Source organism: Pleurodeles waltl, chromosome 6 (assembly GCF_031143425.1).
Source record: "Pleurodeles waltl isolate 20211129_DDA chromosome 6, aPleWal1.hap1.20221129, whole genome shotgun sequence".
NCBI lineage: Eukaryota > Metazoa > Chordata > Amphibia > Caudata > Salamandridae > Pleurodeles > Pleurodeles waltl.
The window spans coordinates 413,069,643-413,085,068 of NC_090445.1; the positions used below are offsets into that span (position 1 = coordinate 413,069,643).

A 15,426-nucleotide genomic window follows, 5' to 3' on the forward strand; every position below is an offset into this window, starting at 1 on the left:
TCCTCAAGCAGTCCCCTGTAATGTAGGGAGAGGGGGCCACCATTCAGATGGCCCCTATTTAGCCCAAGACCAATGAATATCTGTGCAGTCTGGGAGATGCTGGGGTCCCTCATCACTTTCTGCTGGGGGGGCCTATCATTTTGTGTTATGCCACTGCCTCATTGGCTGCCTTCCATGCCTTTTTCAGAATGCTAGCCTTCACCAAGATTCTTTACGGCCTCTTTTAGATTGCTTCCATTGAGGGCGTCCCCTATTTTTACAAGTATGCCCATCACATCAACGAGCATACTATCTCTCTCAGAAGACTGGACTGCCATCTGCCTCATCTTTCCCCTCCAATGATAACACATGATACAATACTTGAGTATTTCTTGCCTGTGTCAGAATGTTGGTCACCTCAGGAAGCTCACCGAGCACCTTATATGTTTCTTTCAAGTCCACATCAAGTATCTTACTGCCCTCTTCAAAAATGGTAGGCTACTCAGAGGGTGTTCCCATCTTTACTCAAGAGGCTAGACATCACAAAGGATACTCCATAACTCTTTCCGGACTAGGGACCTCATTAAGAAATTTCCTATCTTTTTATAGATATTGCCTTTTCTTAGAGTCCTCCCTGCTTCTCTCAGGAGACTGTCCCACATGAAGTCCTTCCTGAGCCTTCTTATGAGATTGGACCACACCCAATGCTCGCTCTCGCCAAGGTAATTTCTAGCATGTCTTCGAACATTTATGTCACTAGGCCCCTCATGACTTACCGCATTGCTACAAGAAAGGTTATGAAATGTAATCATCTATTCATCAATCCCACAATGTTTGATCTCATCCACATTCTTTGTGTCCTCTCTAGGTATGCTGGGCCTTGCTACGAGTCTTCCTTGCTACTCCTGGGATAACATTCCTGACAAAGAGCAATCCTGCATCTCCCAGGCAGTGGTCCACAATAAGATTCTTACTGAAATGTTGCAGGAGTTTGGTCTTAATGATGGCTTTCCCTGACACTTCTAGAAGGTTGTCTCTATGTCCCTGACTTTCTTTAAGTTTTGCCTTTGTGGATTTTCCTCCAAGGTTTGCTGTTAAAAATGGACTTCCTTGATTCTCCAAGCAGTGTATCCACCACTGTGATATTCTCTGACTTTCTTAGGAGTTTGGAACTGAGTGAGGGCCTTCCATGACTCTGTCCTTGCCTGACTGTTGTAGGATGCCATCACTCATAGACGACATCCTAGGCCTCCCCAAACAAACTCATTCATATTTACCCTTCCCTTACTTGACCATGATGCCAGTCATCACTGAGGCTCTTCCAAGCCTTCCTCATAAAGACTGTCTCTCTGATGAGGGTAGCCTCACCCCTGATCTTTCTCCCTTCTCCAAAGATGCTAGGCCTCACCAATTGCCTTTTGTTTACTCTCCTTGGATGTTAGGCACTAAGCAGGGCATTTTTAAATTCTTCCTAGTCTCTAGCCCACCTTCACAGAACACTTTCTTTGATTGTCCCAGAAGGCTGGCCTTCGCCTGGGCCTCTCTAATCTCTCCCCTCAAGAACTTCTCAAACTTCCTCGGAAGGTTGACTTTTACCTAAGGCTCTTTCAGTCTCTCACATGGTAATATCCCCCCTCAAAACCGTCTCAACCTCTTCTAGGATGCTGAACCTCACTCAGAGACTTCCCACTATCTCCCAGGACATTAACCATTATTTCTTCAGAATGTCAAACCTCTAAAGCATCAGAGACATAATTTTTCTAAACAAACCTGTGGAACAGAGAATAAGAAAGAGATTTTTCCTCCATTTGTGGGACAAATACTGTATTATGTTCAAGAAAGAGATTCCTAAGGAAAGAGTTGGACAGCGTAACTGCCACCTTCTGCATTATCACACATCAGTCTATGAGATTGTCGAGTGCAAGGATTGTCACCGTTCTGTTTTTGGGGAGCGCACTGTCCGTACGAAGTTCTGGGAGGCAGTTATGTTGTTATTCATCTGGTGATCAAGAAACTCAGAGGTTTCTTCTGCAATCTGCCCAGGGATTCGGAAGTCAATGGTAGGGTGATCCCTCTTCGGGCTGGGGTTGGTGTGAACATTCCTGGTGTCACTGTCACAGCCCGTACCTTGGAGGAACTGAAGGAAGTTCTCTTCGATGGAGCCATCCCGGCTAGGCAACCGTAGGTCTTCCTCCGGTGTCCTCTTGAAGAAGCAGCTTAGGTGCTTGCTAAGTTCTCCACGAATTTGTCGGTTTAAGCACCCATAGAAGAAAGGGTTGGAAGTGAAGCACAGATACCCAATCCACGTCACCACCACCTCCACCTGTCCTCCATGAAAGGACTGAGAGCTCAGTGCAGAGTAAAGATGGAATGAAAAATATGGCATCCAGCAAAAGAGGAATTGCCCACCCACAGCTACAAGGATGACGGCTGCTTTCCCACCACCAAACATCCTCTGAGGAGTAGTCCTCGGAGCCCCTGAGCTGGTCACCATAGTAGACCTGCTACTCAGAGACTCAGACCTACGGCGTGGGGTGTCCATCCACGTTGGGAGTGGCCCGTGATGTAGGGCAGCCACTCTAGCTACTTTAAACATGTTGCAGTAGACGACAAATATGATCATGATGGGAAGAATGAAGTAGAAGACAGAGAAGAAAATGATGAAGCTCTTGCGTGAGGTGCTCCTGCTCCACTGCAGTGAACAGTGGTGGCGGCCCTCATGCTCAGCTGAGGCAATGAGGAGTTCTTGGGAACTTAAAGTCAGAATGGGGATCAGAGACATGACAACAGATTTAATCCACACCCCGACTAAGACAGACACCACTAGTCCCACTGTCATCTTTACCTCGTACCTCATTGGATGGACCACATAGTAGTATCGCTCAATGTTAATAGCTGAAATAGACAGTATGGACATGCTGATGAAGCAAACACTCAGGAAGAGATACACCCTGCACATGGCATCCCCAAGTATGGTGTTGTCAAAAAGATTGCAGGTGGATAGCATGGCAAGCGGCATAAGGGTCAAGGCAGCCAACAGGTCCACCAAACATAGATGGAAAACAAAAACAAACTTCCGCAGTGCTGGGGTCCGGATGATGACTGCCATAACTGCTATGTTGCCAGCAATGGCCACCAAGTCAACCAGGAGCATGAAGAAGAGGCCAACAAACTCAGATGCCACATCCCTTTCCCCGGCCCCCAGGGTGGAGTTGGAGTGCATAGAACTTGAAGACTTTTGGTAAGACCTTGCAGGTCTAGAGGAGTTCCACATCCCTTGGGTGGGAAGTGAGGGCTCCATAGAAGCTTGATTGAGAACCCCACAGCTCGTCTCTTCACAGGCCCATCACCCATCCTATTCAGGTTCACAGAGGAGACTCAGAGAGAATTGTACAAACTATGAAGTAGAACAAGAGGTAAAGGAATTGGAATCGTAATCACTTTCATCACATCCTTTTAGCCAGGTCTGCCCCTCCAGTTACTTTTCAACAGGTTCTGTGTCAGCTCCTCCATGGTCACTTCTGCTAGTCTTTCTTGCTTTTGCTTTGGACTTCTGAGAAAGCATCCAGAGTGTTGTAAGAGATGTGCATTTGCTTGTGTTATTTTCATGTGTAGAAGACAAACTCTTAGTAGGTTGTCCTTTATTAGCAGCTAAAGATTTTCACGTGTTCACATATTCCAGATGAGGTATAGAACTCTAAAAAAAGAAAAGTGTGGTAGTTGTTAATCAGAGCATAGCCAAAGCCCTACATAACATTAACATGCTAATAGTTAGAGTCATTTATCACCCTTCAACCACCCACATAAATAACTAATCACTATCTATGTACTGCCAACATGTCAGATTCACTGGGAACACCTGTAGATGCAAGATACTTTTCCTGGAAGATCTATTGTAAATTATGTCATGAATGGGATCTGAAAACAAATCTCTGCCTGGTCTGAGTAGTTTTGGTTTTATACAGAGTCATTTAGCTGCTTAAGACCATACTAACACTCAGCAATGTGATGGAGCAACATAGACTCTGTATTCACTTAACCCCTTTCTGATGAGAAAACTATAGTCATCTTTAAAAAAATTGTAAAGGTTTGTTCACTTGCTTTCTTCACAGAGCATGTGCCAACTACCCTTCAGTATTCAAGCGAGATGACAGCAGGATCTCACTGAAATACTGCTTCATCGACTCCATCATTACCTCCATCTCTTTTCCTTAAGACCATAGAAAGTGGCCAAAGAAAGGCTTTCGCCAGAGGATCTGTTCTATGGGAAGAGAGGCACCCAGAGATGGGCATCCATCAGTTGCCAGTGATCCTTTGATCTCTTGATTTAAAGCTTGCTCAGAGTACAGATTCTTCCCCAACTCTAATGTGCCCCTCTTCAATCCTGATTTCATGGCGATTGTCGGCCTTTAATTCTTTTAGCGAGAGACAAAGGCCAGACAAAAGAGGGCAGGTATTGAGATCTGACCTAAGGCATTTATAGAGTTTATGATTTCTTGATTTCTTGTAAATGTGGCACTCAATCATGTACAAGTGAGTGTGACCAGCAAAGATATAATAACCCACGGCCCTTGATTTTTTGGTTCTGTGGATTTGTCAAAGTTTGACCCAGGTGATGTGTCTCCATCAGGAGTGCAGTGACAGAGCATAGGGAGATAATTTACATAGAAACACTTCCATCACCAAAGGACTATGTGTGACAACTGAGAGGACAGCATTGACCATAAAATGTAGATTAATGCATTGGTTCGAATGTGTAAAGCTATCCATACTTTTAGTTTATAATCTTACTTGTAATGACGTGAGACTATGTGAGCTAGGACTCTCGTGGCTCTAGGCAGACTCGATAGAAGAATTACGTAACTCGCTAGGAGGTGTTAAGGTGTGGATATTAACAGTTATGACGTAATGAGAAGGCAGTGTGTGATCATATGTTGAGGAATAAAGACATCTACTACAAGTCTCCGTGTGTGGCATGGTTCATTGCATGCTCCTGAGCTGGGGAGGATGCTACATTACTGTAAATTTAGATAACTAAAAATGGGGTATAAACATCACAAAAGGAGGTGATTTAAATGCACATTATTGTAGCAACTGAATGCTGAGGGCGGAAAAGATTCACATTTTTTCCAAGTAGCAGCAAAGTCACTGTGAAAACCTGAATCTTCAACTGACATTGACATGAGTGTGGAATAAAGTGCTTGGCATAACATATTCCCCCTGCTTTGAGCCTTTAAAATGATGTCAGCCATCCAGGTACTTTTTGGGTAATTATTAACAACACAAGCTCTAACTACAGACAGTTCAACACACAAACCCCCTAAGCAAGAAATGTATTTAATCAAAGTAAGCACCTGGGGCCAGATGTAGAAAGGGTTTTACGTGTCGCAAACAGCGAAAATTGCTGTTTACGATGTGCAAAACCCACACCGCGATGCCCATACCCAGTTTGCGGGTCGGTAACCTGGTTACTGACTCGCAAAATGGGACTGCGATTCACAAATAGGACATGGTGTTCCCCTTCCTATTTGCGAGTCGCAGCACGATGCAGGATTGCTTTGTGACAGCGAATGCGGTCGCAAAGCAATCGCAGTTACCACCAGTGTCACACTGGTGGTAACCCATTCGCAAAAGGGAAGGGGTCCCAAAGAGACCCCTTCCCCTTTGTGAATGGCCTTGAAAATATTTTTTCAGAGCAGGCAGTGGTCATTTTCTCTGAAAAAATGAAACTGACACGTTTCATTTTTTCATTTTGTAATGCATCTTGTTTTCCTTTAAGGAAAATGGGCTGCATTACAAAAAAACAAAACTGCTTTATTTAAAAGCAGTCACAGACATGGTGGTCTGCTGTCTCCAGCAGGCCGCCATCCCTGTGAGTGCTGCGACTCGCAAGGGGGTAGCAAATTGCGACCCACCTCATTAATAATAATGAGGTGGGCCTTTGCAACCCCCTTGCGACTCGCAGATGGTGTCAGGGACACCATCCTGCATTGCAACTCGCAAATTGCGAGTCGCAATGCAGGATTTTCTTACATCTGGCCCTTGGAATTCTCACAAGCGTAACAGGATTCTTCAGAGTTGACCACCGACCAACAACTTTATTTAAATTGTGGCTTTTCCTGAGGAAATCTCTAGCTTCCCTGGGGCACTTCTTCAGTCTATAAACCTCACAAATGAGAGCGTGACCAGCAAGCAGGGCCACTGGAATTATGTAATTGTGTGGCCACAACAATTTTTGCCTAATTACAGATTTGCCACATTTGCTACATAATTAATCAAATGATGTGAAATCTGAAGATTTTAACAAAAAAATCATTTTGTTTTTAGTACAAATGGTTCAAAAGTCACAAAAAATGCGGTGACTCGTGTTGCCGCACAGTGGAAGGCCCTTTGCAGAACTGGACTAATCACCTTTCTGTTGCTTCAATGCTGTATTTGGGTACTAAACTGGTACTAATTAGGTGCAACCAATGCCCAAGCCATGTTACTAAGTTTAAAAATGATGAAATAATAAAGTAACACTGTTAGGAATTGGGTCTCTAGTTGGCAGAGGTATACACTCTTGTCCAAGTGGGGACCACAATCCTAGTCAGGGTAGGTCACAACACAATCCAAATTATCCTGTGCCCGCCCTCTGGTAGCTTGGCACTGAGCAGTCAGGCTTAAAGTAGAAGGCAATGTGTAAAGTATTTGTGCAATAAATCATACAGTAACACAGTGAAAACACCACAAAAATACATCACACAGGTTTAGAAAAATAGGTAATATTTATCTGAATAAAATAAGGTCAAAACGACAAAGATCCAATAAGCACAAGTTAAAATATTACTTCTTTTTAAAAGGATTAAAAGAGTCTCAATCCTTAGAAATTAACAGTTGCTTCTTTGTTACACACAGTACCTGGGATGCGTCAAAAATAACGACGAACAGGGACCGCAGAGGACGACATGTATGGAAGAATAAGGTGTTATGTAGGATTTTTGGCACAGCACAGATGATGCATCATTTCTTTCCATGCTGCAAGGGGTTGCGTCATTTTTCAGGCATGCAGTCATGGTTCCTCACTGCAATGTAGTGTTATTTTGAAGCCCTGGGAACATGCTTTGAAAATCCTTGGAGCGCTGGTTGAAGGAGCAGGCGCTGTGCCTATCCGGTAGGCAGTGCATCAAATTTTCCAGCGTAAGGCAGGTGCTGCATCAATTCTCCGTTGGCAAGTTGGTGTGGCATCATTCTAGACAGCGTTGCAGCAATTTCCCAGTCGTGATGCAAGCTTTGTTTCGATTTCTGCAAGCGTTGCATCGATTTGTTGATGCACAAGAAGTTTCTTGAAGGGGTGAAGTGTTTGTTGACCCTGAGACTTCAGAAACAGGAGGCAAGCTCAATCCAAGCCCTTGAAGAGCACTTCAGGAGGAAGGCAGAGTCCTTCAAGCAGTCAGAGGCCAGCAGGGCAACAAGCAGGGCAGCAGTCCTTCTTAGAAAAGCAGCCCAAATGGGCAGCCAGGCAGTTCCTCTGACAGAGTGCAGGTGTAGGTCCAGAAGTGACTGATTTGGTGGGGTCAGAGACTCAGTTTATATACCCAAAATGCCTTTGGAGTGGGGAGAACTTCAAAGAGGGGTTTTGAAGTGCACAGGTTGCCCTTTCAGCCCGGTCCTGTCTGCCAGGATCGCTGTGGGGGGTTATCAATCCTTTGTGTGAGGGCAGGCCACTGGCCTTTGAAATGTAAGTGTGAGCCCCTCCACCACACCCTTCCTGCCCAGGAAGACCCACTCAGTATGCAGATTAATGTTGATGTGTCTGAGTATCCTGTGTTTGTGGTTGTCTGGGTGGATTGCACAAGGGAAGCTGTCAACCAGCACAGACCAGACGCAGTTTGGAGTCAGGCTGTAAGGTACAGATGGCAGTAAGTGCATAGAAATGCCTACTTTCTAAAAGTGGGATTTAAAAAATAGTAATATTAAATCCAATTTCACCAGTAAACAGGATTTTCTATTACCATTCTGGCAATACCAAACAAGACATGGATACTCCTTCCAGATCAGAATCTACCACTTAAGAGTATATGAAGGCAGATAACTAATGCTAGTCTATGAGAGGAAAGTAGTGGAAAATGAATTTCTGAGTTTTTCACTACCAGGACATGTAATACACATAAATACATGTCCCACCTTTCACCTATACAGCACCCTGCCCTATGGGTTACCCAGGGCCTACCGTAGGGGTGACTTATATGTGTAAAAAGAAGATTTTAAGGGTTGGCAAGTAGTTTTAAATGCCAAGTCGAAGTGGCAGTGAAACTGCATACACAGGCCTTGCAATAGCAGGCCTGAGATACGGTTAAGGGGCAATGCATGTGGGTGGCACAATCAGTGCTGCAGGCCCACTAGTACCATTTAATTGACAGGCCCTGGGCACATGTAGTGCAGTTTGGGAGAGAGCATATGGACTCTAGCACTGGACAGCAGTGGTAAAACCAGCAAAAACAGTGTCAGAAAAATGGAGGGAGGCAGGCAAAAAGTTGGGGGATGACCACCATAAGGCTGTAATGTTTAACAAATACTATTGCAAAATGTGTGGCATTGTGCCGCATAATTTGCCTTTCCTGGCTGCAAATTTCTTCAACCCTGCCACATGATTTGGTCCCCTCCTGCTTCATAATTCCAGTGGCCCTGCTAGCAAGCCTAGGAACCAGTGACACAAAAGCTTGATTCTGCACAACCCTTTGTGGGACTCTTAGCCACTCATTACACAGTCACCCAAAGAAGGAGAATAGGGAACTACCACTCATCCAAAATGTACTCGGGCCCCTTAACTGCTTGCTTCTGAGAAATAATCTCTCCCTGTCCCACTGTAACATGTGAGTATGGCAGGGTAGGGGTGCATTAGAAACGCTATGCATCATGATGGTTAGGAGCTGGCAGGGCAGATCTTGTCTTATAATGGATCATTGGAAATATTGCTGGCTGGTCTTTGCACTTTGTTACTTCCACCAAGGCACTATTGCCTAAATACTACCTGACATTTCACTGAAGTGTTTCAATAAGGAGCAGGACATGAGGTCTGGGGATCTCCTGGACTGGCAGTGATTGTATTCCCAAAAGAATTAAAAGCCAAGTGTTGGAATCACTTAACCTGCAATACCTTAAACCACATTCTCTCAAAGCAACTTCTTTGGGGAAATATATCCTGTTTCTCTGAAACCTATGCTTCTATTCAAAGACATATATACAGGGAAATGGAGAGAAAGCACAAGAGAGGCAAATACATATATGCCTCTTACCAGTATAAATAGGTCATGGAGGATAAGGGCCACACAGTTTTTCCCACATCCTGATTTACAATGTGATTCAGGAATCAGGGCCTTTGCTCTGGTTCCCTGTGTTCAGCAACCCTAAATTAGCTTCTATATCCTTATGTCTAAGGGTCAATACACTCCACCTGTTTCTCTGCGCTGGTAACAAGGGTCAGCAACCATCCACCAGCCCAAGTACTCTGATAACCAAGAGCCAATGATTTGTCAACAGCTCTATTGTGCTTCCCCCAACCCTACTCATGAGCAACACTCCCCAGAACCTTCTGCTGTTCAGCCACCAGGCCATCTGTCTATAACATTGGTTAGACTCTCCATCTTGGCCTGGGAAGATGCCATATCTTGCATCACTTTTCATATTGAACTGGACAGCTATGGATCTCTCGCTGGCTGGTTGCTGGAGTTCTGATGGGATTAGCAATGTTCTTCTGTGACTGCAACGTGCCACAGCTTTTTTGTGGGGTGGCCTGGCAGGAAGGCCTTTTCCTGGGTCACATGACCGGGTGTAGTTGACAGTTGGGGTTTCTGTATTCCTCCTACAGAACCACACACAATAGAGAGCTTGGGTGTACCTGAATGGGCCATCACTGGCAGGACGGAAGGGTGGACCTGGGCATAGCCCTATTTACACTTAAATAGGCTGCATCCTGCCTCCACACAAAGGGCTGCATATCCCATGTAGTTCGTCTGGAGCCAGGGCAAGGAATGCTGTGGACTTCAAAGGGAAACCTCTAGAAAATGCTCCCACTTAAAAGGCGGAACCAGGTATAAATATTGGACCTCAGATACCAACTCTTCAGTACACTTCTCGAACTGTAAATATTCTGACAGAAAGAAGGACTCCTGGGCTGCTGAAAGGACAGTCACTTTTCCTAGACTGCTGCCCTGTGGGACTGCGCTTTGCTGGACTGTTACCTTGCTGCGCTGACCTCCTGCCTGCTGCCTTCTTGCCTGGGTGACAATCACTGGGCCTGCATCTGTTGAACCCAGGACTCCAAAGTGACTCCAAGGGCTAGTTGGTTGGCCTCCTAACCATAGCCTCAGGGACAGAAGGCTCCAACTACCTTGAACCCAACATCTGGACTCTGCCATCTGTGAGTCCCACTCTGCCAAATGCTACCACCCCAGTCGTGGACCCTGTACTGCCATTTGATAAAGTTTGTTTTGACCAATGACTTTGTGTTTCACCACTGCGCATATTAGTTGCTCAATGTTCACCAGTAGCACATGGTATGTTTTGTTCAGTTGAGCCGCCTATGGGCTTTGACATGGCATTAGCCATTACTTTCTGTATTCAGTTTAGCCGCCTATGGGCTTTGACATTGCATTAGTCCTATTGGCTTTGACATAGCATTAGCCATTACTTTCTGTATTCAGTTGAGCCGCCTATGGGCTTTGACATTGCATTAGCCATTACATTCTGTATTCTGCCTATTGGCTTTGACATGCTGTATCCAGTCTAGCCGCCTATTGGCTTTGACATTGCATTCCTATTGGCTTTGACATGATGTATTCAATTTAGCTGCCTATTGACTTTGACATGCTATTAGATATTCTGCCTATTGGCTTTGACATGATATCATATATTACATTTTATATTCAGCTCCGCTGCCTATTGGCTTTGACATGATATTACATTTTGTATTCAGCTCCGCTGCCTATTGGCTTTGACATGATATTCAGCTCCGCTGCCTAATGGCTTTGACATGATATTATACGTTGCATTTTATATTCAGCTCAGCTGCCTATGGGCTTTGACATGACATAAGACATTGCATTTTGTATTCAGCTTAGATGCTTATTGGCTTTGACATGACACTAGACATTGCATTTGATATTTAGGTTAGCTGCCTATTGCCTTTAACATGACATTGTATTTGATATTTAGGTTAGCTGCCCATTGCCTTTAACGTGGAGTTAGACATTGCAGTTGAGAATCCAAGCTGTATTTTTCCAAGCTGTGTTTTTGCACCAGAGAACCAAGATGTTTTTCTCACAGTAGACTAGACATGATAAGAGAGAGTACATGGGTGTTGTTTTTTCCTCGCTTGAGCTTGGGAACAGGAGTAGTCTTGGAGACCTGGCCAGTCTCCAAAAGGCTTGCTCAGTTTCCCAGGTCTGAGAGGAGGGGGCACACCTTTGTAACGAATGTAACAGGCTGCAGAGAGTCAGATTCGAATCTGCCGGACCTCGTGCTGGAGCTTGGCGCCAGCTGCCAGCATCCCGTGTGGGTAGATGAAACTCTTTCTCGCGGCTGACAGGGGTCATCAGCTTGCAGACCTTAGAAAGATGTAGCTGTAAATAGTTCCTACACGGTGAAGTATTTGTTTTGCTTTGCATTCAATATCTTATAAATATAACCTGCTGTGTATATTGCAAACTGATATATTTTGTTTGATTAACGCGGACTTGAAAGCTACTAATTCGTCATTCATATAACAACAATAAAAGTCTTCTTTGACCTCAGAAGTGCATTTCTGTTGTGTTATGTTAGTGCTTAGAAACTAGATAAGAGGAAAGCACTACAGACCCTTGGAAGTGGGCCTTAAGGTGCTCTTCCAGTCCTTCAGCGGACCCCGCAGAACTTATGCATCTACTCTGTTGCATGACACCATCCTGAGCAAAATAGAAGCATCATGCCCCCTGTACGGGTTCTTCAACTCAAGGACTCTGCCTCGACCTCGCAGCCCACATACGAACCGCCGCCTGGGTGAAGCTTAGCTGGCGCAGGTCCTTGCATCACAAATTACTTGTCAACTGCAGCCTCAACAGCAATGCAGGTTCTTGCTTCCCAGACTCACAGGTCCTCAGAACTCACACATTTTCTCAACTGTGCAATGTATCCTGGACGACAAACTTCGCATCGGAAGCCCTTGCTGACTGGATCCTTGACAACAACACAGAACTCACATCGCAGCTCACTGGAACTGACACATCACCTCAGCTGCTCCGACGCATCCTCTGCGTGGGACGTCGCAAAGCTCTGCACCCATGATTTAAGGTACTCTTCTTTAGTGGTCCCTACTAAGTCCCTGTAGCTGGTTTGTACTTCATCACAGTCAGCCTGAACTTGTGATTTGTCCAAGTCCGGCACGACCAGATATCCACAGTTGATGCTTTTTAGTTTTTGGTGCTATTTCCACAAAATCTTTAAACCTGCATATCTCTGGTTCTACTGATTGGATCTGATTTGTTTTGGTCTTATTTTATTCATTAAACATGAATCTATTTCTCTAAACTGGTGTGTGATCCTTTTGTGGCATGTCTTCACTATGTCCCTGTGTGAAGTGGTGCACAAATACTTTACACATTGCCTCTGAGTTAAGTCAGACTGCTCTGTGCTAAACTACCCGAGGGTTGAGCACAGGTTAATTTAGCATTTGCTTATAACTTCAACATGAAAAGGAATGTGGTTTCTGTTTGAGAAATGTTTCAACCCATCTCAACCTGTAATCCAATTTCTTACTTCCTGCTAAACAAGCATTAATAACTCCTAATTACTTTATGTGTTTTAATTGCGCTAGTGCTAATGACTCTCCTCTTGTCCCTATATCCTGACTGATAGCATTAGGGATCCTCCAGTAGTGTCTGCATCTCAATAACCTTTGGCCAATGATTTTCCATGAGCCCATGTGTTTTGATGTGCCAAGGGCAAATGGCAGCACAGCAGCCCTTTTGATCCGATAGTTTTGGCCACTGATTTGCCAGACATTTCTGCACAGAAATAAACCGGAGTATGTTTCCTTTTCACCAGCCTTTGCATCATGATAAGCACAAAGCTTAAACTCCCCAGCAATCACTTTATCCACGTGAATAAGGCCTATTCTCCTCCTTCGGCCTTGGTGTTAAGGTTGCCCTTAAGCGGTTCTCGTGGCCTGAGAACCTGTTGTGCTGAGAACGTGTGGCCAGTGACAATTCACAGGCCTCTCTTTCATGAAAACCAGGGCATCCGACCCTTTACCAGTACCTGCCCTGATCAGCAGCCTGTCTGTCCTATTAACCGGTCTATCACTTTCAACCAGCCCCTTTGTTCTTTGTTCTTTGTTTTGATAGCCATGACCAAGTAATCAGTTAATAGTCTTGGCTTCATGATAAATGAAGCACATCACCCTCCTTCACTCTCTGTGTTACAATAAAAAGGAGCAAACCCCCTCCACTGTTTGCTGTGGTATGATAAACTGGACATATGTATGTCCACTAGCCCTTATACTTGATAACTTACATAAGACAATAGTTAGACAATAGTTCATTATTTAATTATGTCCTGACAACCTAGAGCCAGTCAGATTTACCTACTATTCTCGCCTAATAGTCTGTTTAGTTATAGAGGGATGAATCTATGCCAGCCTCCCCATCTTGGTACCATAGCAAAACCGATCTTCCTCAGATCTCTGTCACGATGCCACGTGGCCATGAATCTCCACCAGCTCTGTGTTCTGATAACCGGAACCATTGACTCTCCAACAGCCCATGTCTATGTATAGTTCAAAATTCAACAGTTCTTTCCTAGTTACAGTCAGAGCCAAAGGCCGTCTTCCAGGTTGTGTCATGAAACCTCATAGTAGATGATCCTTTACTATCCCAAACAGCCTGATAAACTAACACAGATGACTGGATTATGGCAATGCTCTTTATGCAGGGATCGAAGCTCACCTCCAATGATGGCTACAGACCATGCAAAACGCAGCAGCCTGACTCGTTCTAGAAGTCCATAGACTAACGCATATCACCCTCTTCCTCGGGGAACTCCACTAGCTCCCTGTACAAAAAATATGCTACTTCAAGCTCCTGACCCATGCATACAAGACCCTACACAACTGTGGACCTGCCTACTTGAACCACCGCTTGAACTTCCATCAGCCCACCATACACCTCCGCTCTGCTTCCCTTTCTCTTACCCTCACCCCCCCACCTCCGGCATAGTGGATAGAGAGGTCGCTCCTTCTCCTACGTAGCAGTGAAGACATGGACTGAGCTACCATTTCATCTCCTGATCCCCCATCTCTTACAGAGTTCTGAAAGTCCCTGAAGACCTGGCTATTCAGCAAATCAACTGGACCCTGGCAGCTACTGGATACCCTCATAGGTGACATGAAGTGCTCTACAAATCTACTGATTGATTGATTGACTGAGCACACATAAACCTCCAGCAGTCAATGGCAAATTAATCTTTACAAACCCAAATATCTCTGTGAGCCATGAAAGATTACCTCCATCAAACCACTGTCTTTATACCAGAGCATGAAGGATGCTCCACCGGCTGTGTGTTTTAATAACCAGGGGTAAGAAAAGGTCTGTTTTGTCATGGTTAGCTCCCACTTTTTGCCTGGTATTTGATGTGATGTCAAAGTTGTTAGTGCGTAGGGCCCCTGCTAACCAGGTTCCCTGGGCCAGATCTCTTTCCCACAACTATTCTGATACATTGGCACAATTGGCAACATCTTTAGCTACCACTATAAGTCCCTAGGAAATGGCTATTAGGTACCCAGGGCAAGGGGTACTAAGGGTAGGCCCTTGAGGACAGCAGCACAGATTGTGCCACTCTCATGGGCTATGTGTCCAGATGCACCCAGCACTGCCATTGCAGGATGAGTGTCCTGGTGCCACCCTAAAATGCAAATTTGACATGGCCCACAGTCTGTGTACCCTGTCCACTACACACTGCATGTAATATAGTTAGGTCACCCCTGTGGCAGACCTTCCTGCTTTAAGGCAGGGTGCACAATACTGTGTGTGTGTTTGTGTGTGTGTGTGTGTGTGTGTGCATAGATGCATAAACAATATGTCCCTATTGTGTCCTTGCCAAACCTGGTGTAGGGAAGTACTCTCTTTTTGACATGGCTACCCCCACGTTTTGCCTGATGTCAGTATGTTTTGACAGTGTTCACTGGGATCCTGCTAACCAGGCCCTAGTGACTGTCCTCTCTCCCTCTAAATTTGGTTTACTGGTTCCCCAATATAAGTCCCTAGTATATGGTACCCAAGTACCCACGGCATTGGTACACCAGGGGTTCTCCATGGGCTGCAGCATGCATTATGCCACCCATGGGAACCAATGTAAAATATGTTTGCAGGCCTGCCTTTGCAGCCTGCGTGAAAAGGTGTATGGACCCCTTCACTTCAGGTCACTGCACCAGGT

At 45.0% G+C, this 15,426-nt stretch overlaps 1 protein-coding gene across 3 annotated transcripts in view; it reads right to left on the reverse strand.

The window, feature by feature from the left end:
• Nucleotides 1-1,433: 1,433 nt before the first annotated feature.
• GPR61 (G protein-coupled receptor 61) overlaps nt 1,434-15,426 on the reverse strand; it is a 52,076-nt gene continuing 38,083 nt past the window's right edge. For 2 of the 3 annotated variants that reach the window (XM_069238361.1, XM_069238362.1), the window contains exon 2: nt 1,795-3,676. In XM_069238361.1, coding sequence (XP_069094462.1) covers nt 1,910-3,280 — 1,371 coding nt within the window. In that variant the 5' untranslated portion in view covers nt 3,281-3,676 and the 3' untranslated portion in view covers nt 1,795-1,909. Of the gene's footprint in view, nt 3,677-15,426 lie in introns of all 3 variants that reach the window. The other variant, XM_069238360.1, reaches the window with a different exon arrangement.